The sequence below is a fragment of the Leptonychotes weddellii genome, chromosome 9 (genome assembly GCF_054177405.1).
Source record: "Leptonychotes weddellii isolate Sample4059 chromosome 9, ASM5417740v2, whole genome shotgun sequence".
NCBI lineage: Eukaryota > Metazoa > Chordata > Mammalia > Carnivora > Phocidae > Leptonychotes > Leptonychotes weddellii.
The window spans coordinates 9834240-9859640 of NC_138377.1; the positions used below are offsets into that span (position 1 = coordinate 9834240).

General features: G+C 41.9%; 1 protein-coding gene and 1 long non-coding RNA gene across 4 annotated transcripts in view; both read right to left on the minus strand.

The window, feature by feature from the left end:
- GOLGA5 (golgin A5) overlaps positions 1 to 12252 on the minus strand; it is a 31741-nt gene extending 19489 nt beyond the window's left edge. The window contains exons 1-3 of one of the 3 annotated variants that reach the window (XM_081830042.1): positions 12044 to 12252; positions 9423 to 9996; positions 1327 to 1554 (exon numbers count right to left, since the gene is read on the minus strand). In XM_081830042.1, the coding sequence (XP_081686168.1) occupies positions 1327 to 1554; positions 9423 to 9966 (772 nt within the window). In that variant the 5' untranslated portion in view covers positions 9967 to 9996; positions 12044 to 12252. Of the gene's footprint in view, positions 1 to 1326; positions 1555 to 9422; positions 9997 to 12043 lie in introns of those variants that run through there. The other 2 variants (XM_081830041.1, XM_006746725.3) reach the window with 2 other exon arrangements.
- Positions 12253 to 17861: 5609 nt separating this feature from the next.
- Positions 17862 to 24530, minus strand: LOC145723370 (uncharacterized). The gene is made up of 3 exons (XR_014148313.1): positions 24515 to 24530; positions 22190 to 22264; positions 17862 to 18077 (listed from the first exon to the last, which is right to left on the minus strand). It is a non-coding gene; the product is annotated as an uncharacterized LOC145723370 (long non-coding RNA).
- Positions 24531 to 25401: the final 871 nt, after the last annotated feature.

Below are 25401 nucleotides of genomic sequence, written 5' to 3' on the forward strand. Positions count from 1 at the left end.
TTTTTTTTTTTTTTTTAAGATTTTATTTCTTTATTCATGAGAGACAGAGAGAGAGAGGCAGAGGGAGAAGCAGGCTCCCAAGGAGCAGAGAGCCCGATGCGGGACTCGATCCCAGGACCCCGGGACCATGACCCGAGCCGAAGGCAGACGCTTAACCATCTGAGCCACCCAGGCGCCCCAAAAAAATTTTTTGAGACCTATCATAAAGCATTTGGGAGCCCACTCCAGTATACAGCAGAGTTCAGAACACTAGAGAAGTCAGTGGATTTGTTGAGCTCTGCTAGAGACAGGAAGAATGCAAATACAAATCAAGGGTAGATGGTGTACACCCTGGTATAAGACCAAAACAAACAAAATCAAAACCTATAGATAAACACAGGAAAGAATCTGTTTCTCTTGATTACTGTAGCAAAAAGATTTTATTTTTTAAACCTAGGACATTGGTGCAGAAAGAGCAATGCAGTGCAGATTTCCACACCCTCACGTATCTATAACAGCAGTTTGCAGGCCAAAAAAAAAAAAAAATTTTTTTTTTTTTTTTAAATTGAAGCAAACGCTACAGGGTCTCAGGAAAAGCTCTATTTCTAGGTCTTTATTAGTCTGGTAAAGCAAAGCTTTTTCTGAAGTCAGTCCAACAAGCCCTAAACTTTCTTCCTCTTTCACTCTTCTGGGCCTCCATCCATATCTTGGCAAAACTTTTCCCACTGTCCCCGCCCTCCTTTCTAATCACTGCCAGGAACCAAGGCAGAGACTTCTCTTCTCCCTTTTGTTTTCCCTCAGCCCACACTTACATTAAGACTAACATATTCCTCCATCACCTCATTCATGAGATTATTTACTTTTAAATTACCCATTTCTGAGGAATCTAAGAGTTTTCTACTCTAGGGACACTTCACTGCATATTTCGAGAGTGTATTATTCAAACTGAATTCCGTGGTCACTTTACATCTCCTGGAGCAGTACAATACTGTGACCTTGTCTACTGGTATCCACTCCTTTGTTTAATCCCACCTTTGGTTCATGAACAGTTCCCCCTGAAGGTTCAGAAGAAAGCAAATGAACCAGATGATTACTAAGGTTCTTAAATTTCTTAAATTACTAAGTTCTTAAATTTCATGACTCCTAGGGAATGACCAAACAAAGGCAATGTTCTGTTTCAGACTGGTAGGAGGATGACTGGTTCTATTTCTAAATCTGGGCCCTGTATTTCTATGAAAACACGATTTTGTAAGTCTTGTGTTTTGTTAAGTTCCGATGTCCTCAAGTTTTCAGTTTATTTTTGAAATGTTAAATTCCTAATCCTCCACAACTTAAATAAGACTCTACCTTCTTGAGTTTCCTTGGATCTTTGAAGTAATGAGGCCATTTCTTGATTTAAAGACTGAACTTCATTCCTCAACAGTTGATTCTCCAATCGAAGATTAGACAGTTCATGTGATTTGCCATCGTGAGTAGGTGTTGGGTTGTGGTCAGCACAGGCAGCACTTGATGATACATTTTCCTTTGAAGAATCCTCTTGAACTTCATGGCCAGAATCTGAATTATTAGACGTTACTATAAAAAAAGGAAAACATTTTTGTTACACTGGAACACTCACTACATACACAGTAGTTGCTTACTTTGGTAGAATGCCTTTTGGCTCAAGTTGACTGCTATAGCTAAAATATCATAAAAAAGTAAACTTAAATTCTCAAGAGATTTCCTTCTGATGAAATTTCATTCTCCTACATGGGAGGCTATAGATCTCTAAGGATCTCAAAATTTGGATATACTGAATGGATGGTGATAAAGGATAGACACAAGAATACAGTTCTGGAAAGAAGAAAATCAAGAGATAATCTAAGCAGTTGGGATTAGGTAAAAAGGGTTTCAGTCCCCCTTTGTCTCCAAAGCATTTTCTTAAAAAAAGATGAAAGTCTCAACAGTGAAAATACTAGAAAGGCACAAAAGAACAGCTGTGGGTTTCAAGGCAAAAGAGTAATAATAGGTCAGAGCCATTTGTTACATACCAAACTGGAACCTAAAATGCCTTATACAAAGAGAGAGAGACTCATAAATTCAGATTCATCTTGTTTTTGGACTAAATGTGATCCAAATGCATTTTTTAGAAGATTTTATTTATTTATTTGGCAGAGAGAGGGAGAGCACAAGCAGGGTGGAGCGGCAGGCAGAGGGAAAGGAAGAAGCAGGCTCCACTGAGCAGAGAGCCCAATGTGGGGCTTGATCCCAGGATCATGACCTGAGCTGAAGGCAGACGCTTCACCAACTGAGCCACCCGGGTGTCCGCCCAAATGCATTTTTTACTTACTCTAAAAAAAATTAGGTATGTGCTAAAAAGTGAACTGTATCTAAATGATAAAATGCACTAAGTAACTGTATGGGCAAAAGAGCTGACACTTCACAAAGGAAGATAAACAAATGATCAATAATCTTATGAAAAGGTTCTCAACATCTTCAGTGATCAAGGAAATGCAAATTAAAACCACAATGAGAACCAATACACACCTGCTAGAATGGCTAAAATTAAAAGGACAACACCAAATGCAGACAAAGACGTGGAGCAACCAGAACTCTCACAGATTATTGGTGGGAGTACAAAATGGTATAACCACTGTGGGAAAAGGTTTCCGCAGTCTCTTATGAAATTAAATATGCACCTACCATTTTGCCTAGTGATTCCCTTCCCAGGTTTTCATTTCCAAGAGAAATGAAAACATTTCCCCACAAACAGACAAGTACAAAAATGTTCATAGCAGCTTTATTCACAATAACCCAAAACTGGAAACAATCCACTGTCCATAAAAGAGAATGGATAAATTGTGGTGTATCTCCAGTAGAACACTACAAAATAAAAAAGAACTACTGATATACCCAATAACATGGATGAATCTCACTAACATGGTGAGTAAAAGAAGTCAGATAAGAGAGTGTACATACTACATGATTCCATTTGTATGAAACTTTAGGACAAAAACTAAGGTGAAAAAAATCAGAGCAGTGGTAATTGGGGAAATGGGATGGAAAGATTAACTGGAAAGGGACGTGAGGGAAAGAAGCGTTATCATAAAAGTGTGGGTTACACAGGTATAGCCATTTATCTGTATAGCTAAGGTTTGTGCATTTCAACATACAGAAAAAATTATGAGAAATGGAAATTTGAATAATGACTAGGCACTAGATGATACTAAGGAATTATTACATTTTTAGGGTGATGATGGTATGAGTGTTTCTAAAGCTTGCATTTTGGGGCACCCGGGTGGCTCAGGTGGTTAAGCAACTGACTTCGGGTCAGGTCATGACCTCAGGGTCCTGGGATCAAGCTTGGGCTCTCAGCTTAGCGGGGGAGTCTGCCAGTCCCTCTCCCTCTGCCCCTCCCCCTGCTTGTACTCTCCCTGTCTCTCTCAAATAAATAAAATCTTTAAAAAAAATAAAGCTTGCATTTTTTTAGGGTAATAAAATGAAATATTTCTAGAAGAAATGATATGAGATCTGTGATTTGCTGCAAAATAATTCTGTGGAGGGTAGAGGTAAAGGAGGGATGGAAAATGGGAGGTATAAATAAAACAAGAATGGCCGTAAGTGTTGATTAATACAGCCAGACAGGTAATATTGGAGGGAGTCATCAAAATCTACTTTGATATGTTTGAAATTTCCAAAACAAAAATTTTTCAAAAGAAATAAAGTATATATCCAATAAAGTAGTATTTAGAAGGACATCTATAGTCTTTAATATTTACATTAAAAATGAAAGTAAGAAAATTAATGAGTTTTCTATCCACCTTAAAGGCTATAAAAACAGCAGAATAAACCCCAAAGCGGAAATTAACAATAAAGACCAGAAATTAACAAAATAGAAAAGAAACTTGCTAGGGAGAATTAAAATGGTATTCAGAGGGACATATCATTAACATTATGCCAATGAATTTTTAAATGTATACTACGTTGAAACCTACCAAATTGTATACTTAAGTATGTATAATTTATTATGTCAGTTATACTTCATTAACACTATTTGAAAAAAAGGCATTTAGCACAGTGCCAGATATTGATATTTTTCTGGTAGTATCTATGATCAAGCTTTGGTTTCTGCAAGGTTAATATGAATGATTAGGGTCCAAATGGGCTTGTTTCAGCTGTGACACTTTCATTACTTCCTGAAATTAAGTGAAATAAATATAATCCCCCAAAGTGTACATAGAATAGACAAATTCTTAGGAAAAAATGTAACTCACCAAAAAGAGAGGAAATGGAAAGCCAATGCAATCAATAGTTAAAATCTTCCATTAAGAATACCCCAAGGGCCCGGGGTGGCTGTCTGCCTTCAGCTTGGGTCATCATCCCCGGGTCCCGGAATCTAGCCCCACGTTGGGCTCCCTCTCAGTGGGGACTCTGCTTGTCCCTCTCCCTCTGCCTCTCCCTGCCAGCTTGTGCTCTCTCTCACTCGTGCTCTCTCAAATAAATAAATAAATAAAATCTTAAAAAAAAAAAAATAAATAACCCAGACCCTGATGGTTTTACCAGTGAGTTCCAGCAAACAATCAGGGAATAAATAATCTTACATCAAATAATTAAGACAACAGAAAAGGAGGGAGCACTTTGCAAATCATTTTATAAGGCTAACATAACTGTAATACCGAAACCTAACAATATTACAGATCAATCTTGCTTATGAAACAAATGCAAAAATCCTAACCAGAACATCAGCAAACTGAAAGTTAAGTTTGGTTTTAGGTTATAAAAAGTCAATTGATTTGTATACCATATTAATACTAAAGAACAAAAATCATATAAAAAAACATACGATATTTCATACATAACAGGAAAAAACGCTGCTAAAATTCAACAGAAAAACTGAAACTAGATATATATAGAAATATTCATCCGATAAAAAGTACCTGTGAAAAACCTAACACAAACACTGTATTTGGTGAAACAGTCGAAGCCTTCTATTTAAGACAAAGATACAAAATTGGTTTTCCGTCCAAGCCAATGCAGTGAGGCAAAGAAAAGATTTTTTTAAAAAGATAAAAGGGTTAAGAAACCAAATTGTCATTATCCACAGATACTGTACTGTTGAAAATCTAAATGAATGTACAGAAAAATATCAAGATTAAGAGCTATGTAGGTTGCTGTGTGTCAAAAGAAAGCAAAAATTTATGGGGCACCCGGGTGGCTCAGTTGGTTAAGCGTCTGCCTTCGGCTCAGGTCATGATCCCAGGGTCCTGGGATCGAGCACGGCATCGGGCTCCCTGCTCCTTGGGAGCCTGCTTCTCCCTCTGTTTCTCTCTCTCTCTCTCTGTCTGTCATGAATAAATAAATAAAATCTTAAAAAAAAAATAAAATAAAAAAGATACCATCTATAAGTTTCAAAAAATATAATCTGACAAAAAGTATGCAAGACCTTCATGGAGAAAATAATAAAATCTTAATGAAAGACATTTAAAAACTGAATTGAGATTATACCATGTTAGAATGGGTAAAACCTCAGTATTGTAAAGACGCTGATTCTCACTCAACTGTCCATATAGAAGGAATGGACTCCCAATAAAAAGACCAACAGAATTTTTGTGAAACTTGGCAAGCAAATTCTAAAATGAATATGAATGTACACAAAAAAAAAAATTCCAAGAATAGCCAAAACATTCTTGAAGGACCAGGTAGGAGAAATTGCTCTAGGAGATATCAAAACACTATAAAACTACATTAATTAAGATAGTGTGGCATTGGCACAGAAACCACCCAATGAAACAGAATTAAGTGCCCAGAAACAGAGCAATGTATAGATGGATGCTTGATAATATGCCAGGGGTGATATTGCAGATTGATAGGGAAAAGGAAATATTTTCTTTTTCTTCTTTTTTTAAAGATTTTAATTATTTATTTGACAGAGAGAGACACAGCGAGAGAAGGAACACAAGCAAGGGGAGCGAGAGAGGGAAAAGCAGGCTTTCCGTCTAGCATGGAGCCCAATGCGGGGCTGGATCCCAGGATTCTGGGATCATGACCCGAGTCGAAGGTAGATGCTTAACTACTAAGCCACCCAGGTGCCCGGAAAAGGAAATATTTTCAATGAATGATGCTAGATGCTGAGATAACAGATTTCCAACCCTCTTCTTTTTCACTTGGAAAACTTCTACTCATTCTTTAAGACCCAGCTCAAATTACAGACCCTCTGTGAATCCTTACCTGAAGATAAGAGAGTACACATACTACATGATTCCATTTAAATGAAGTTTTAGGACAAAAACTAGGTGAAAAAAATCAGAGCAGTGGTAGTTGGGGAAATGGGGTGGAAAGACTTTCCCACATGGGAAAAAATGGAACGAGATGCCTACCTCACACCATTCATTAAAAAAACCAAAAATTTAAATAACCATATAGATATGACAGGTAAAACTATAAAACCCTTAGAAGATAATATAGGAAAATATCCTAATGATCTTAGGATAGGGAAAATTTTTCTAAGACACAAAGAAACATACCATCAAGAAAAGACTGATAAATTCATCTACATTAAGAACTCTATTGAGACACTGTAGAGAGAGGTGGGGGGAAAAAACCAAGGTAAAACTGGAGGAGGTGTAGAAAGAGTTACCATCCGGAATACATAAAGAATATCTATAAATCAGTAAGGAAAAAGACAAATGATCCATTGGAAAAAATTAATCAAAAGACTGAACAGGCACTTCCCAGAAGATGAAACCTGAATAGTTAAATATTTGAAAAGATGCTCAACCTCATTAGTAATGAGAAAAGTAAAATATAACAAACTTTTCCACACCTGATTAACAAAACATAAAAAGTTTTTGAAAATATCCAACCTTGGTGAGAATGCAGAGCAAAAGGAATATTAACCACAGTTGGTCAAGTATAAATTGGTACAACCTCTTCAGAAAACTAGTGTACTTGAACACTGTCACACCCTACAACTCAGCAATTCCATTTAAAGACATTTCTAGGCATCCTAGGGCACTGGTTCTCAACCTAGGGTGATTTTGCTCCCCAAGGGACATTTGGCAATAAAGAAAAACATTTTTAGTTGTCACAATTGGGGATGTCACTGGCATCCAATGGGTTAAGAGGCCAGGGATGCTGCTGAACATCCTACAAAGGACAGGACAGCCTCCTACAACAAAGATTTATTCCACCCAAAATGTCAATAGTCCCAAGACTGAGAAACCTTGCCCTAGAGAAACAAAACTTAATCATTATAACTCCCATGTATTAACTGGTTCTAACTCATTTCCCTGTCAACCAGGTTTCCTTTGATCCATCCTTTACAATTAAATCTAAGTAGTTTTCCCTAAAAGTAGAAAATACTGTCAACTTTCTTTGAAAGACCTCTATTAGCATCACATTACTGGGTCACTGACACTTACATAGGCCTAGCAATCACTTGGAGAACAACAAAAAATAACATGCCATGGCTCCTTCCCCAGAAAAACCTGATTCAAGAAGTCTGGGGAGGCACTCAATGATTCATTTTTTATTAATCACACAAGTACTTTCAATGCAGGTTGTTCAGGGGCCACTCTTTAAGAAAGAATGATGTTTACAAATAATAGGTTTAAATATGTAAACAGGCATACAAAGGCAGCTCCCAACTTTCTTTGCTAGTTTCATTTTCTTCACTGCTGTCCATCTCATACGCACTGTTCCCAGGACACTCTACCAAACTTTTAAAGAATCTCTGCATTGAATGCTGTCTCCAAACCCTTCTCTTTTTCACCTGGAAAATTTCTACTCTTTTTTTAAGACCCAGCTCAAATTACAGACCCCCTATGAATCCTTACCTGAATACCTTAGACAATTAGTTACTCTCTCCTTAGTGCCTCCACAATACTCTAACCATATCTCAAACGCTATACTTACTATACTATATACTAATATACTATATGTAAATTATCTGTTTACATGTCTGTCTCACCCACCAGACCCTGTTGAGAGAAACTGAGGAGTATGTGTACATAGTCAACAGCTACTGCATGATCTGGTCTTGAATACCCCAAACACTTGTCTCTTTACCACTTTATCTCGAAGATACAAGACATTTCTTTTTTTTTTTAAAGATTTTATTTATTTATTTGAGAGAGAGGATGAGAGGAGAGAGAGAGCACATGAGAGGGGGGAGGGTCAGAGGGAGAAGCGGACTCCCCACTGAGCAGGGAGCCCGATGTGGGACTCGATCCCGGGACTCCAGGATCATGACCTGAGCCGAAGGCAGTCGCTTAACCAACTGAGCCACCCAGGCGCCCGATACAAGACATATTTTTATTCACCAACAGCCAAGACTGTGGGAGAAGCTGTAACATTTAAGAAAACAAGCTTCCATTAATCATCAACTTTATAAAGAATCTCTGCAAGAACCTATCATGTACATTGTTACTTTAAAATGGTTAGTAAGGGGACGCCTGGGTGGCTCAGTCGGTTAAGCGGCTGCCTTCGGCCCAGGTCATGATCCCAGGGTCCTGGGATTGAGTCCCACATCGGGCTCCTTGCTCAGCAGGGAACCTGCTTCTCCCTCTCTCTCCCTCTGCTTGTGCTCTGCCAAATAAATAAAATCTTTAAAAAAAAAAAAAAGATAAAATGGTTAGTAAGGGGACGCCTGGGTGGCTCAGTTGGTTAAGCATCTGCCTTCAGCCCAGGTCATGATCCTAGGGTCCTGGGATCGAGTCCTGCGTCGGGCTCCTTGCTCAGCAGGGAGCATCTAGCATGTGCCTGCTGTTCCCCCCTGCTCATGCTCTCTCTCTCTCTGACAAATAAATAAAAGCTTTAAAATGGTTAGTAGGTACTTGAATTAGCCACATTACCATGTTAACCTCATTTTTGCGGGTGAGAAGATATACACGTAGAGGTAATCTCACGGCAAATTAAACAATTGAATACCAGAATTCTAAACTGTTACTTCACCACCAGGTCAATGCCTTCAACCCTTCAACTTGGATTCAAGTTCGGTCTCTCAGCTTTACTTCTGAGGGATGCAAGGGGGAAGAAAAACACACACAAAAAAATTCTCACAATCCAGAATATATGTAAAGTACAGCCTCCTATTTTATAATCCCAGAAAGAAATGAAATGAGATAGTCCCAAATCCCAAACTAAACTGTTTTCTTTCCGATTTCAAAACTGTCCTTTTTTATTTTAAAATATCTCAGAAAACCATTCTGGACAGAACTTCTTAGATGCTAGGCTGGGTAAAGTTACCCAACAGACAGCATTTAAAGGTCCCTATTATAACTGTATACTGACTAATAGCATGCCACATCGTCTCCCTGGTTTATACCACACGTTTCAGAGACTGCCTTTACACCAGTGGGGAAAGGTAACAAAACAGAGGATGGGAAACACTACCAAAACGTTTAGACTAGGATAACACATCCAATTTGCTTAACTCTAAAAGAAGCAGAGGGCCGATTAACTACCATCGCTTTGGCTCCCAGAAGGATTTTCCTCAATGGTTTTGACGGCAGTTATGCTGGTGTTCACAGAACTGACACCTGCTGTCCGAGAACTCTGAAGGACAGGTGTCTTGCTCCTTTCTTTTTTGATTTCCACCCTCCCAGTGGGTTCCTTCTGTGAACTGTTAAGAAAGTCAAACAGCAGCTCATCATCCGGTTCTGACTTTTTTCTTCGAACAAACTGGGATGAAGGCCTAGGAACAGATGCGTTTTCAACAGGATGGGAAGCCTCTGCTGATGTCCTAGATCCTACTTTTACATTTGCAGTGCCAGCTAAGATAGTGGCTTTCTGATTTCCTATGTTATCAGCTGCTGAGGAAATATATGTAGCTTTGGATCCAGTCTGATAAGTCAAATCCGTATTTTGCTGAAGTTCAGGATAGTCAGCATTTTTGTTATATGTGATGTTGCTGCTGTTCTCTTTTCTACTGAGAGCTGTTGCAGCCCCTTGATCAACTCGATTTAAAAGATCTTCTGCCTTTCCAGCAAGATCAGCAAACCAAGACATGATGGTAGCAGAAGAATCCTATTGGTGAACCTGTAAAAAGGACATAAAGGGATCAGTATGGCCGAACAGCAGAGCATAGCAGTTAAGACCAGTGAGGTCCTGGACTGAAAGCCTAACCCTGCCTCTTACTAACTGTAACCTTGAGCAAACTACTTCACTGAAAGTGAGAAGCTTTATCTAGAAAATGAGAAAAATAAATGTATTTACATTATAGGACAGTTTAAAGATGAAATAATATATATAAAAAACTCTTTGCAAAATGCCTGACACACAGTAGACACTCATTTTAGTAATTGCTATTAGCATAATTACACCTATCACTACTGTTATAACTCCTATTTCAACAAAAGGCAAATGTTACCATAGCAAAAACATTCAAATAGCAAATCATCAATATGGCAAAATTGCAGTACAGCCAAATAAAAACAATTCCCTGGAGTTTGCTTCAAGGTGCTAAAACTTGAAACTTCTGATACTAAATCCATCTTCATGTTAAAATGCAGCACAATTATGGATAATTTAGGTGTGCACATATATAATCTGTGTAAAGTACACCTACAATAATTTAAATACTCAGTACCCACTATGTGCACATTGGCTAAGTTCAGAATTTTTTTTTTTTTTTAAAGATTTTATTTATTTATTTGAGAGAGAGAGAGTGAGAGAGAGAGCACAAGAGGGGGTAGGGTTAGAGGGAGAAGCAGACTCCCTGCCGAGTAGGGAGCCCGATGTGGGACTCGATCCCGGGACTCCGGGATCATGACCTGAGCCGAAGGCAGTCGCTTAACCAACTGAGCCACCCAGGCGCCCTAAGTTCAGAATTTTAAAAAAAATGACTGCATAGCCATTCATCTGATAAATAGACCTAAGTACTTATGGTGTGCCAGAATGAATGAGAATGATGAAGTAATTAGTCCTTATAGATACAGAAGTGTACGATATCATTGGCTCCAAAACACAGCTCTCTTTCTTTCCATCTAGATTAGGTTTTATCATTCTCTGTTCATATGCTATGCTTTTCCCTCACAACCCTTCATGTTTTATATGGTTTTCTTCTGTCTCATTACCTTTATCACACATAATTTTCACAACCACATTATGTGGTTAGTAGTAATATCTTATTTTCCACAAATGGGGAAAAGATTTAGAAAGATCCCCAAGTTTAGATGGCAGCTGAGCAACTCAAATCTAAGTCAGCCAAACCCACTTTTTTTTAACCCCTGCCTTTCCCATCTAGCCTCTCAGGATCTGAATAACCTCATAAAGAAATTCATCCTCTAAACCTGCTCCTTACAAAATGGGACTATTACATGCCTGTGTATTTCACAGTTTATGTGTCATCAAATGAAAATGGAGGTGCAATGATCTGTAACATATAAAACTCCCTACAGATGTAAAGTATTATTCTCAAGTGGACATCGGTGGTGATTGGGCGGCAACACTCTTATTAATCCCCTATATGTCGCCTCCCATTTTAAAGTTAATAGGGCTTTAAAACAAAACTCCGTGCCTTAATATTGATTACCCAATTTAAATACAAACATAGATCCTTGGCACTGGCTCCAGTGACAAACTCCAGCGGACTTCAGAGGTACAGTGCCCTCAAGTAATTTCTCAAGCACTGCTCCCAGGAAATGGCCCACACGGCGGTGAAGAGAGGGTGACAGTGCGTGGCATGGGGAGGGGTCCGCAGACAGCAGTGGCAGGACCTGCTTCGAAGGCCAAGTGTCAACACAGAGGAAGAGAGGCTGGGGTCAGCCGGTGGGTCCCACGGAGTCTGTCATCAGTGGACCCCAGGTAGCCGAGTTACAGACCCCCACTTCGCTCCCCACCCCCCTCGCAGAGCCTCTGGAGCGGGAGGAGCGGCCAAACCAGGCTGGGGAGGGAGAAAGGAGGAGAGCAGAGGGCACTAAACAACACCTGCTGAGGTCCCGGGGGGGCTCCCCTCCCCCTCTCTCAGCTCCCCCCAAAGCGGAGGGACCCGACTCTCCGCTGAGGGGAGGCCAGCCCCTCGCCTAAGGCCGTTAACACACCAGACGGACCCGTCCGGCCTACAGGGCTCACGCTACCGCCTCACCTGAGGACTCTAGAGCGGCTGCACCGCTGTCTTGTCGCCCTCCTGGGCCGCCCCCCACCTTAGCAGCCCGCGGCGATAGGGCCCGGCAGAGTAAACGTGGCCCCCGCCCCGCCGCGGCCCCGCTACTCTTCCGGGAGACGTGGAAGGGCGGCGAGGACCCCAAAACAGAGTGGCTTTCGAGTTGCCTGAGCGGCCCGGACCAACAGCAGCCACCTGGAGGCGACTCAGGCGGCGGCGCCGGCGGCTGCGGGGGCCTCGCTCCTGGCCACGCCCTTCTTCCGCCTGGTGCGTGTGACGTAGCTCTCTTCCCGTGGAGGCGGCCTGCACAACATTGTAGGCCACGCCCACCAGGGGGCGGGACCCCGCTGCCGCCAGCTAGGGTGACAGAGGCGGTGCCCCGCCCCCAAGGAATTGGAGGTCAGTGTTGGGCGGGGCGTGAGACCCAAGTGGACCCGACAGCCTTCACCTCTCCCTCTTCCTCCTTCGCCTGCCAGTTTTACGGATGAGAATGCTGAGGACCCAGGGAGATGGGAATACAGAAAACAAGATCCCTGATTTCACGGAGCTTCCTTTCTAGTGGCAGAGACAGATATTAAATAAACCAGTGATGGAAGGAGTCGATTTTAAGAGGTGGGGGAAGCACTTTAAAAATGGTGTGATCAGGGAAGGTCTCTCTGAGGAGGGGACACTTGAGCTGAGACCCAAAAGATGGAAAAGACCTGTAAAGGGGCTTTCTATCCAGCAATACTGTAGTTATGTTATGCATACAGTTCATTGAATATTTGGAAATTAGTCTAAAATGCACATCAGTAATTAAATACTCAGCTCCTACTATGGTGCACAGGATGAGGCTAATTTGGCTCTGATGGCAAGCCCACAACATAGTCCCAGGGATCCCCATTTTCAGGTTGATGAAACTAATGCTCAGGGAGGTTAAGTAACTTGTCTAAGATCATCTGTCTTCGTGAGGAGTCCACATTACTCCAAAGCCTGCGCCCTTAGACTCAGTGTTTTATTTTCTCCAATTGAATATTGGGAGTGATTAGAACTCCTTTTTCTCTTCTTAAGTCAGGTTTTAGCCCAGTTTAGTGAATGGGAAAACTTTCAGCAGCAGCAGGAAGTAATAATAATACTATCTAACAGTTGTTGAGCCCTTATTAAGTACAGACAACTGTCACACACTGGGCGTGCTTCACCTCATTTCATTCTTACAGCAACTGTAAGGAAGGTGCTGTTATTATCCTGTGATAGGTGGTCTTGTTCCCAACCAGTAAGTAGCTCTTCCTGTTAAGGATTATACATCACTACCTGTTGCCAGGCGATTGCAATGCCTCCTATAGGAGTGTCCTTTCCAGCCTCACTGACGTCAAGCTTGACCATGTGACTTGCTCTGGCCGTGGAATGGGAACAGAAGACCTTCCACCACATCTGAGCAAGTGTTAAGAGCTATTCTGTATTTCCATCAGCTTTCTTGATCTTCTTCCTCTCTCATGAGAATGGCTAGTCCAGATAGGGCTGCTCCCACCCCCTGGGTCCTGGAAGGAAAAAGAAATGCAAAGCAGCCCACATCTAGCAGGTCACAGGAGTGAAAAATAAACCTTTGCTTTTAGATGCCACTGAGATTTGGGACTGTATCTTACACAGCCTTACCTAATGAAATATGATTAATACATCCCCCCCCCCCATTTTACAGGTGAAGACACTGAGATTCAGAGAGGTTTAGTTACTTTCCCATGGTCACTGTATGGTACACACTGGATAGCTAGTTTGTGCAAGCATACCCTGAATGTCATGTTTATCACTATCTTGAAAATGTAGAGATCTTGTCCTCTGACTATATTCCTATCAAGCAGAATGTGCAGTAGAATGTGTTGTTCAGTGTTCAAGTTCAGGACCTGGGGGCAGCCAACCCAGAGTGTCTCCCTTGTAACGAAGAGTGTCCAGGTGGCAGGCCTCAATCTCCTCGGTAACACTGGTTGTGCAAAGAGGGAAAGGGCCACTGATAATTGCTAAGTTAAGTTGCTATGATATAAAACTCGCTGCATGTAGATCCCAGCAGTGGATGCTTTGTCTGGTCAGTGGCTCCTGGACTCCCCATACGTAAGTTATCCCAGTAAACCTACGTCTCAATCACTGTCTCTGGGTCTTTTCTCTGACCTCCCCAGACCATCACCCACCTTAGCTTAGAGTCAGCTAGGGTGCAGCTGCGTGGGCATGCAGCGTGTAAGCAGTACATCTGGGATTCAAACCAGGTTAGTGTGGCTACAGAGACAATGCTCTTAACCACTGAAGGGGTGAGGATGAAAGAAGCTGAAGCAGAGCCGAAGCTCCATGTCAAATATATTAGCAGTGGGCAGGCCCCCAAAAGAATGTTTCCAGAATTTTCACATATACTCCCTAAGAGAGTCAGCATATAGAGATCTGCCACCCTGAAGTCACTGGGGCCAGGCTGGATTAGCCAGAGAAACAGCAGAGCCAAGAGACAGAGGTTACAACCTTGTCCAGTAGGTAAGAAAATGTGCTTTTTTCTTTTCCCTTCCTCCCTGTCCTCATGCCACCAGAGGAATTAACTCCTCAAAAAAGAGAGAAGGTATGTGAGGACCAGATGGAGAATCCAGCCTCCACTCTGTCTCTAGTGCAACCAATAGTCTGCTCCAGGGGCCAGGGGGGAGAACTTTGAATAGAGCTTAAGAATAAAATTTTAGGGATGCCTGGGTGGCTCAGTCGGTTAAGCATCTGCTTCTGGCTCAGGTCATGAACCCAGGGTCCTGGGATCGAGTCCCACATCAAGCTCCCTGCTCAGTGGGGAGCCTGCTTCTTCCCTCTGCCTGCCGCTCCCCCTGCTTGTGCTGTCTCTCTCTCTTTCTCTCTCAGACAAACAATAAAACCTTAAAAAAAAAAAAATACGATTTTAAACAAACTGGGCTGTATTATGACTTTTGGAATGGCAGAGTAAGGAACTCAGCAAATCCTCTCCCCAAATAGCAATGATGAGACTGGACAAAATTGTGATTAAAAAAAAACCATTTCAACTCCCTGGAGTCGATCCCAGGCATAACACCAATTAAGAAGCATTTATTCGGGGTGCCTGGGTGGCTCAGTCATTAAGTGTCTGTCTTCGGCTCAGGTCATGATCCCAGGGCCCTGGGATCGAGCCCCGTATCGGGCTCCCTGCTCAGTGGGAGGCCTGCTTCTCCCTCTCCCACTCCCCCTGCTTGTGTTCTCTCTCTCGCTGTGTCTCTCTCTGTCAAATAAATAAATAAAATCTTCTTAAAAATTAAAAAAAAAGAAGCATTTATTCAAACAGAGGCTGCCGGGAAGATGTCGGAGTAGGAGGACCATGGGTTCACCTCTTGCCTCGTGGCTACCTAGAGAACACCCACATCTGCATAAATAACCCAGAAAGCAACCCCAAAACTGGCAGAACAGACTCCACAGCCCGAAGTAGACAAGAGGCCACAGCGAAGCAGATCCACCCCCTCCGATCACTCTTGGCAAGATCCCATCAAAGCGGTGCCACAAGCCTGGCAGTGTGCGCACAGCCCAGACAAGGGTCAGCATCACTCCAAAGTGAGTCCTGCTCCAGGGAGAGGGAAGATAACCACACACTAGTCTGATTGTGACCCCAGCAGTGGGCTGGAGGCAGGCAGCTGGTCGGACTACAGGCCCCACCCACCAACAAAAGCTTCTCCGGGGACAACACAGGGAAGTGCCTGCAGTTTGGTGCTACTTCATCTCTGGCAAACGCCTGGTCTGACTCAACTCAAGCCCAAGGCAGCCTCGGAGCAGTCCACTAACACCACGGGCACCCGACTCTGCCCACAACAGGTAGAGAGCCATCGCAGGCTGGACTGAAGGCAAACACATCCCAGCCACAATGGGAGGACACCCCTGGAGCAACACACATAGGAGACACCCCTGAAGCACCAGGTTCTGGGGAACAGACATTGCACTGCAGGACCTCTTCTTCATAAAGCCACTACTTTCGAGTGCAGGAGACGTAGCTGACTTTCCTAACACATAGAAACAGACACAAAAATAGACAAAACGAGGAGACAGAGGAATATGTCCCAAATGAAAGAGCGGAACAAAATCAAGAGACCTAAACAAAATGGAGATAATTAGTATGTCTGATAGAGAATTTAAAGTAATGCTCATAAAGATACTTGCTAGAATTGAGAAGAGTGCAGGACCTCTTTGAGACCCTCCACCAAGAGATAGGGGATGTAAAAAAGAACCAATTAGAGCTATTGGACTCACTAGATGGAAATAAAAATAGACCACCTGGAATAAATAGCAAACAAGAGGAAGTAGAAGAACAAATCAGCCACCTGGAGGACAGAGTAATGGAAAGTAATCAAGCTGAGCAGATGAGAGGGGGGAAATGAGAACAGACGCAGGGAACTCAGTGACACTGTCAAGCATTAACAGTAGCATGACAGGGATCCCAGAAGGAGAAGAGTGAGAAAAGGGGGCAGAAGATTTATTTGAAGAAATAATAGCTGAAAATTTCCTGAATCTGGGGAAGGAGAGAGAAATCCAGATCCAGGAGGGACAGAGAACCCCCAACACAACCAACCTAAAGAGGTCTGCACCAAGACACAAAGTAAATAAGATGGCCAAAAGTAGTGATAAAGAGAGAATTTTAAAAGCAGCAAGAGAAAGGGAAGCAGTGACATACAAAAGAAACCCCATACAACTATCAGTGGGTTTTTCAGCAGAAACTATGCAGGCCAGAAGAAAGTGGCATGATCAATTCCAACTGCTAAAAGGAAAAAAATCTACAGCCAAGAATACTTTATCCAGCAAGCCTTTCATTTAGAATAGAAGGAGAGATAGAGTTTCCCAGAAAAACAAAAGTTAAAAGCAAAACCAGCCACATCCCTGTCACATGCCATTGGCCTGTGGGTCCCAAATTCACAGTCCAGCCGCCCTCCTGCCCGAGTCAGCATGCACGGCCTGCCACCTGCTCAGTGTCAAGTCAACACCCCTTCACCTCAGATTGCCAAGGACTCAAACTGGCATTCTTCCCCTCAAATTCCAGCCCCTGTGTTCAAGTTTGTGCACAAAAGTGGGCATAATTATAACAGCAGAATGAAGCAACCCAAACAGTGACACTATTTATATGGAATATATAATGGATAAAAGGAGTGTGCTAGGCTGAGAACATCTCCAAAAGGCCAACATCAAAGAACAATCATACAGGGCGCCTGGGTGGCTCAGTCGTTAAGCGTCTGCCTTCGGCTCAGGTCATGATCTCAGGGTCTTGGGATCGAGCCCCGCGTCAGGCTCCCTGCTCAGTGGGAGGCCTCCTTCTCCCTCTGCCTCTTCCCTCTGCTTGTGCTCTCTTTCCCTCTCTCTCAAATAAATAAAAATCTTTAAAACACAATTAAAAAAAAAAGAACAATCATACAGCATGATTCTGGTTAGTAAAAGAAACAAACCCGGGAAAAATAAAACAAGATGAAATCAGAGAGGGAGGCAAACCATAAGAGACTCTTAAGCATAGGAAACAAACTGATGGTTGCTGGAGGGGAGGGGGATGGGGGGATGGGGTAACTGGGTGACGGGCATTAAGGAGGGCATGTGATGTAATGAGCACTGGGTGTTCTATGCAACTGATGAATCACTGAACTCTACCTCTGAAACTAATAATACACTAAATGTTAATTAATTGAATTTAAATAAAAAAAGGAAACCCCACCTCCCAAAAAAAGAGAAGCATTTATTCAAGAAAAGCTACTAAGCTTTGAGTAGGAACAGTGAGAGTATATGACTTTTTTTTTTTTTTTTTTAGTATATGACATTTTAGCCCAGAGCAATTCCCAATCTCCCCCTCCAGTTTCACGGAAATTGTCCTACCAGGGCTGGGAAAGCTGGGAAACCAGCAACTTTGCTGCCTGAGAAGGCGACTTGATTTGGAGCGGAGCCAGAAAATCCTCATGACCGAGGGGAAGCCTCCGTTTGGAATGCCAACATTGCAGCTGCCCGAGGTTGCCATATTGGTTGGGTCAACAACCGACGAGAAGGCTTCCTAGAAGTTTAGCAGGGAGATCCCTGCTCAATGAGACAGTTATTATAATGGACTTTGATAAGCTCCCACATACTTTGGTGGTCTGGGAGGTTGTGTGCAAGGCTGTGTAAGCTCAGGAGACTCTTGAGAGAGCCCTAGTCATCTACTCATCCTGTCTCAACATGAAGCCTTACACAGATACAGAGGAGACACTAGAAAACCCAGTAGAATAAAAGACAGGGCAGTCTTGTAAACTGCTTGACTTCTGAATGACTCATCACACACAGGGCACAAGAATAAAAGCTGATGTCACGTCAGGAATAATGGAGATGGCAGTGGAAGAGAGAAGGCAGTGGAATGGCATATTGAAAGTGCTGAAGGAGAGAAAAGCTGTCAAACAAGAATTCTCTAATAGAATGATCCCTCAGAAATGAAATCAAGATAAAGACATTCCCAGAGAAACAGACACGGAGAGAATTTGTGGTTAGTAGATCTGCCTTATGAGAAATAAATAATATATAATAATAAATATAATATATAATAAATATTAAAGGAAATCTTGCAACCTGCAGGGAATGATACCAGATGGTAACTCGAATCTAAGTGAAGAATTAAACAGAGCTGAATGTGAAATACCAGGACAAGTCTGTTCTAATAACTGAAAGTGGCTGAAAGTTATAGAATCAGACCGATCATCTCAAGGAAACTATCATTCAAAGGAAAAAAATGGGATCTCCTACAAATCAAAGGTAGAGTTGAAGAGAATTAATGGAAGAAATGGAATTATTTCCTGTTGGTGCCCCCAGTGAGTTGGGACTTCCTAATAAACTGGTTACACTAACATATCAGAGTATTTGCCTCCCCCAGCAGTAAAAATGTAAGATCCATGTGGGGAGTGACTCCCCTTCTGTGTCTCCCACTTGACTAGCATCCCACTTGACTGGCATCACACAGCTGTTATACTCTTTCTTCCACCCTATGCTGCTTCTTCATAGCATTTACATAAGTGTGATTACATGAAGGAAGACAGGGACTATCTTTCTTGTCCGTGGCTCTATTAGCAGAGCTTAGGAAAGTACAAGGCATGGGCAGATGCTCTGCCATATTGAGTAATGAATGAATGATAACGTACAATGAATTGAGACAGCATGGTAAAAAGGCAGAAATTGGATGATCTGGATTCTTATTTGGCTGTCAATTAGTTTCAAGTGCCTTAATCTCTCTGACCCTCAATTTTATCAGAAAAAAAAAAAAGACTATAATGAACTAGAATATATTTAGGCTGAAAGTAAGAAAACCTTGGTTCTGATCATAGTTCTAGTTCCTAGCTGTGTGAACTTGGGCAAACCGCCCCACTTCCTAGGCCTCATTTATGAAATGAATAGTTGAACCAGGATTAGTGGTCATAAATTTGCGATCTCAATTAATTGCTTTTGTTTTATTTGTTTTGTTTTGGCCACAGCCAAATGTTTAATTTTAAAAACCCACAAACATACACTCATATTGTGTTGGCAAGAGTGTGGAGAAATAGGGGCACTTGGGTGGCTCAGTTGGTTAAGTGTCTGCCTTAGGCTCAGGTCATGATCCCGTAATCCCAGGATGGAGTCCTGCATCAGGCTCTCCGCTTAGTGGGGAGTCTGCTTCTCCCTCTGACCCTCCCCCCTTCTTGTGTTCGCTCTCTCTCTCTCATTCTATCTCAAATAAAAAAACAAAATCTTAAAAAAAAAGTGTGGAGAAATAGACATTCTTATGTATTATTAATAGAAATGTAAATTGATACAACCTCCTTGGGGGGCAATGTAGAAAGTATATCAAAATTTAAAATGTACAAGCCCCTTGCTGAGTTTGATATCCACATGGGAAAAAAATGAATCTTACCCCCTTGCTATAGACTGAATGTTTGGGTACCCCCAAAATTCATATATTGAAATTCTAATCCCTAATGTGATGGTATTTGGGGTTGGGGCCTTTAAGAGGTGATTATGGCCTTAAGGGTAAAGCCCTCATAAATGGGATTATTGACCTTATAAAACAGTCCCCAGAGAGATCCCCTGCCCCTTCCACCATTAAGGTTATAGTGAGAAGACAGCTGTCTATGAACCAGGAGCAGGTTCTCACCAGACACTGAATCTGCTAGTGCTTTGATCTCAGACTTTCCAGGCTTCAGTACCATCAGTAATAAATTTCTGTTATTTATTTATTTATTTATTTTTAAAGATTTTATTTATTTCTTTGAGAGAGAGACAGAGAGAGCAAGTGGGGGAAGGGGGCCAGGGAGAAGCAGACTCCCCACTGAGCAGGGAGCTCGACGCTGGGCTCAATCCCAGGACCCTGAGATCATGACCCGAGCCGAAGGCAGATGCTTAACTGACTGAGCCACTCAGGCGCTCCAATTTCTGTTATTTATAAACCACCCAATCTTTGGTATTTTTGTTATAGCACACCAAATGGACTAAGACACTCCTACTTACACCATACATAAAATCAGTTCCAAAAGGATTACAGATCAAAATGTGAAATGGAAAATAATAAAGCTTCTACAAGAAAACAGGAGAACATCTCTATGACCTTGAAGTAGACAAAAAAACCTTTTACAAGACACACACAAAAATATTAACTATGAAAGAAAAGATCGATAATTTGGGCTTTGTTAAAATTAAGGATTGCTTTCCATAAAGGAAAAAAAAATTGAGAGTGAAAAGTTAGCCAAAGATTGTGAGAAGATATTTACAATACAAATATTTGAAAAGGGTTTGTATCCATAGTAGGTAAAGCTCTTTTACAAATAAATAAAGAAGGGCAATCAACCTAACAAAAATGGACTAATAAATAAGCACTTCACAAGAGAAAATATATAATTGGTCAAAAGCACATGAGAAAGCTATTAGTCATCAGAGAAATGCAAATTAAAATCACAATGAAATACCTTTATACATCCGCCGGAATGGTTAAAGTGTAAAAGGATGGTAAATACAAAGTACTGGGGTGCCTGGGTGTCTCAGTAGGTTAAATATCTGCCCTAGGCTCAGGTCATGATCCCAGGGTCCTGGGATCGAGCCCCACATCCTCCGCATTGGGGGGGGGGGCGGTCTCTGCTCAGTGGGGAGTCTGCTTCTCCCTCCACCTCTGCCCCTCCAGCTCGTGCTCGCTCTCTCTCGCTCTGTCTCAAATAAATAAATAAAATCTTTTAAAAAAAAAGAAAATACCAAGTACTGATGAATTCTCGGAGCTGCTAAAACTCACAGGCATTTCTGACAAGAGTGTAAGTGGTAGAACCACTTTGGAAAATCAGGATCTATTAAAACTAAATATAGGTCTGTCACCAGCTAGCCCCCAAGACCTGACGTGAATGCCCACCTGCTTGTATTCACTTCCCTTTGTCTTACATTTTCCCTTAAGCTCTTCTTTCCAGCTTACCTCTAAACTCAGGCAGTGAAACCTGAAACACCCCTCAGGTGATAGTGACTATTTGACAAGACCTCCGGCTGGCCCAGACCACCCAGAGCTTTTGAGCTAAACCACTGACTCACTCACACCTATGCGGATGGACCATCGAGTGACCCCTGGAATGACCTACAATTACCTTTACCTCCTTATAATACTAAAATCTCCACCCAAGGAGGAGCCTCAGATCCATTTACATAACATACAATGTGTATATAGGCATGTTTTCTTAAGGCGCATGCACGACCTTATGCTCATCTCTACATACGATGACAAGGCTTCCCTAACTAAATGTTCATCCTAATCCTAAACAAGAGGTACCCATTCACCTTCTCTCAGGGAGTCACGGCTTTGGAAGCTATTCCCTGTGACCTCCTTATTTGCTGCAAGTGAAGTTTACTTTGTATGACCACTCCACCTGGTGTATCTGGGACTCACCAAAGAATGAACTCACGTTGGTTCAGTTACAGGTCTGGTCTATAACTGGGCAAAAAGCCAGTACAATGAAAACTAAGAGACTGTAACTACATGCAACAACGTGGGTGAATCAGACACAACTGAGTTAAAGCCATAGTGTTGAGTTAAAAGAAGCCAGTTCAAAAGACTACATACTTACAATTCCATTTACATGAAGGTGAAGGACACATACAGCTAAACTATGATTATAGAAGTTAAATAATTGTAGTTACCTTGGTGGAGGGGGGCAGATATTGACTAGAAGTGGTCACAGTGGAGGCTCCTAGGGTGCTCATAATGTTCTACATCTTGAGTTTGGTGTTGATAGGAGGTATGGACACATATGTAAAATTTCATTAAGCATATACTTAACATTTATTAATTTTTTTGTATCTATGTTCTATCTTAATTAAAACAATTAAAAAATACACACTCTCTTTAAGAAGGCAGTTCCACTTTTAGGAAATTATACTACAGCTATGCTTACACATAGGCAAAATGACATATAAAAGTTATTAACTACAGTGTTGCTTATATAATAGCAAATACTGGAAATGAGTTAAATGTTCATTGATCTAAACATCTTGGTACATTCAACCAATGGAATGTCATGCAGCTGTTTAAAAAAAATCACAGAAGCTCTTATGTAGAGATAGGAAATGAACTCCAACATCTGAACAACCGATGTTAAGCTAAAAAAAAATGGTGTTCATGTATGCTATCATTTGTTTAAAATATCATTTATGGGTAGAGTCTATCTCTTGAGGGGCACTTTCTTAGCCTCCTGGGAGGAAACATGATTGGGTATCAGGGGTGAGAGGGAGGTCTATTCTTCAATGAATCCTCTTCTGTATGTACCCTTTGCATTCTGTACCACGAGAATCTATTATTTTTTGAAAATAAATAACTTTAATTTTTTTTTAAACTTGGAATACCCTAGGAGGCTAAATGTATTCCCCATGTCCTTGTGGTCCTGCCTCTTGGAATCAAATTATATTCCTCATTTCCATCACCTGCCCAGCTGGTGTAGGCATCCCTTGGGAATTTTGTGACCCTCATTTGAAGATTCCATGTTCCTTCAGCTCTTGGGTTCTGTGGTTGTACTTCCTGGTTGAACAGATCTGAAGAGTGAAATTTGTGCATTTTTATCTTCCAGCAGTAGGAGGCACTGACTACTTACAATATACATATGTGTGTCTGTATGTCTGTATATTCTATCTGGATTGACAGGCAAAAGGGGTATTGCTGTATCCTTTTGTTTATGGAGCAGAGCATGCAATCTTTCCATGAACTGACCCTGAATGACGCACAGGAACTCATATTCCCATACTTGTTTGGAAGTTCCTCCGGATGGGGCAGACCAATTCTGTGTTTTCCATGTCATCTGGAATGCTATACTGCTCTGAGCCCCTGATGAAACCTCCTAGGCCCCCATCCATGCCACTCCTTAGCCCGTCTTTGTCCTTGCTGAGAGGTCCCTAGCCCCCATATGACCCCATATTGGCCGTGAGGCTGGGTAGAAAAGAGGCTATGTGTCCTGGAAACAGCCCATGCCTGGGCATCAACAAATAGCATTTTGTGCCTTGCTTTGGCGTCATGGACAGCTCCCTTGATCTCTCAGGGCCTCCTCAATTTCTTCGTCTGTAAAATGGGTCATTAGTGGTTTTTAACATTATGTGAGTGATAGTTATGCATAGAATTCTTTCTTTAAAGGAAATCTTATGTCTATGCCCCATATATAAAATGTGTCACAGTGGAGCAGTTCTGATTGAGGATTGTGGATGAAGAGGTTAGGAGTGGGGAAGAGGGTTAAGCAGAGCCCCACCCAATCATTCCCCACACCCCATCAAGAGATAGCTCAGAGGAATCCCAAAGGAGTTAAATGTGTTTGCCCTCAGTCCCTTCCAGCTCTGAGATGCTGGGATTCGGTGGACTCAGGTGAAACTTTCTCCCTCCCTCAGTTAAATAGAAGAATCTAAATTAAAGGCCTTTCCAAGAATAAAGGTTATTACCAGAGATAAATGTTATTGGAGTGACCTATGTGTATGGGAGGGCAAACATCTAATTACCTAATGTCTGCTTTTTTTTACTGCCTCATGAGGTGCATTCCTTCCCTTGAAGCCCCAGACCCCTGCCCTTTTCTTCTTCCTTCAGGATGGACATACAGACCTCATTTTGCCTGACCATCTTCGGAATTCCCATGTCTGTGTGGATTCCCCATACATATGAAATTAAATTTGATTTTCTCCTGTCCATTTCTCAAGTCAAGTGGATTCTTAGCTTAGCTAGAAGGACCTTGTAGGAGACAGGAATTCTTGCTCCCCAACAGAACTGAATCGTGTGCCCCCATGAGTTCATATATTGAAGCCCTGACCTCCAATGTGACCGAATTTAGAGATAGAGCCTATAGGAAGGTAGTTAAGTGAAGTCATAAGAGTGGGGCCCTGTTAAATAGGGTTAGTCCCCTGTTAGGAGAAGATACCAAAGAGCTCTCCCCTCCCCACCAAGTAGGAACACAGTGAGAAGCCTGCCATCCCTGTTTCTCATCCAAGGTTCACCTGCTTAATTTAGCATCCATCGATGTTTCATGCCTGAATTAATGACTGCCAAATGATGATTTTACGATTCCATCACTCCTCTCACATTTATTAGGTAACATTCCACTGCAGGAAATGCTTTTCTTTCTCCTCACTCATCCGTTCATTTGTGGATATCAATGTAGACTCATGGATTCCTGTGTCATTCAATGGAGCACCATCTGTCACTCCCACTAACTATGGTGATGTTCAAATTGTCCTAGAATCTGGCTTCTTTGTCCCATTGGCATGTCACTCTCATGAGAACACCTCCTTGATTTCTGCTACCACAGCATGTTTCAGATTTATTGTATACTTCCTGTACCTCACTCCTAGAATCAGTAACTTCTCCAAGGGTCCCTTGTTCACTTGGCTAGAAAAAAAAAATGGCATTTAGAAACCAAGGTCTGAGTGCTGGGTTTGTTCATTGTTACTTGCTGTCTATTTCTATAGCTATCTTTTATTTTGAGGAACAGGAGTTCAGCAATACCTCCAATGCCAATCCAACATCATAGGTTTGTTCTAGATTTCTCCCTTATAAGATTTGGAACTCCCGGGCACCTGGGTGGCTCTGTCAGTTAAGCATCTGCCTTTGGCTCGGGTCATGATCCCAGGGTCCTGGGATCGAGCCCTGCATCGGGCTCCCTGCTCCTGGGGGAGCCTGCTTCTCCCTCTCCCTCTACCTGCCATTCCCCCTGCTTGTGCTCTCCCTCTCACTCTTTGTGTGTCAAATAAATAAAATCTTAAAAAGAAAAAAAAAAAGTTTTGGAACTCTCTCCCCTGACATGGAGAAATCTGCCTCCCATTATCCATTATCCTCAATATATTTATGTATTCGCCCAATCCCACTTCATGTAACTAATCTCCCA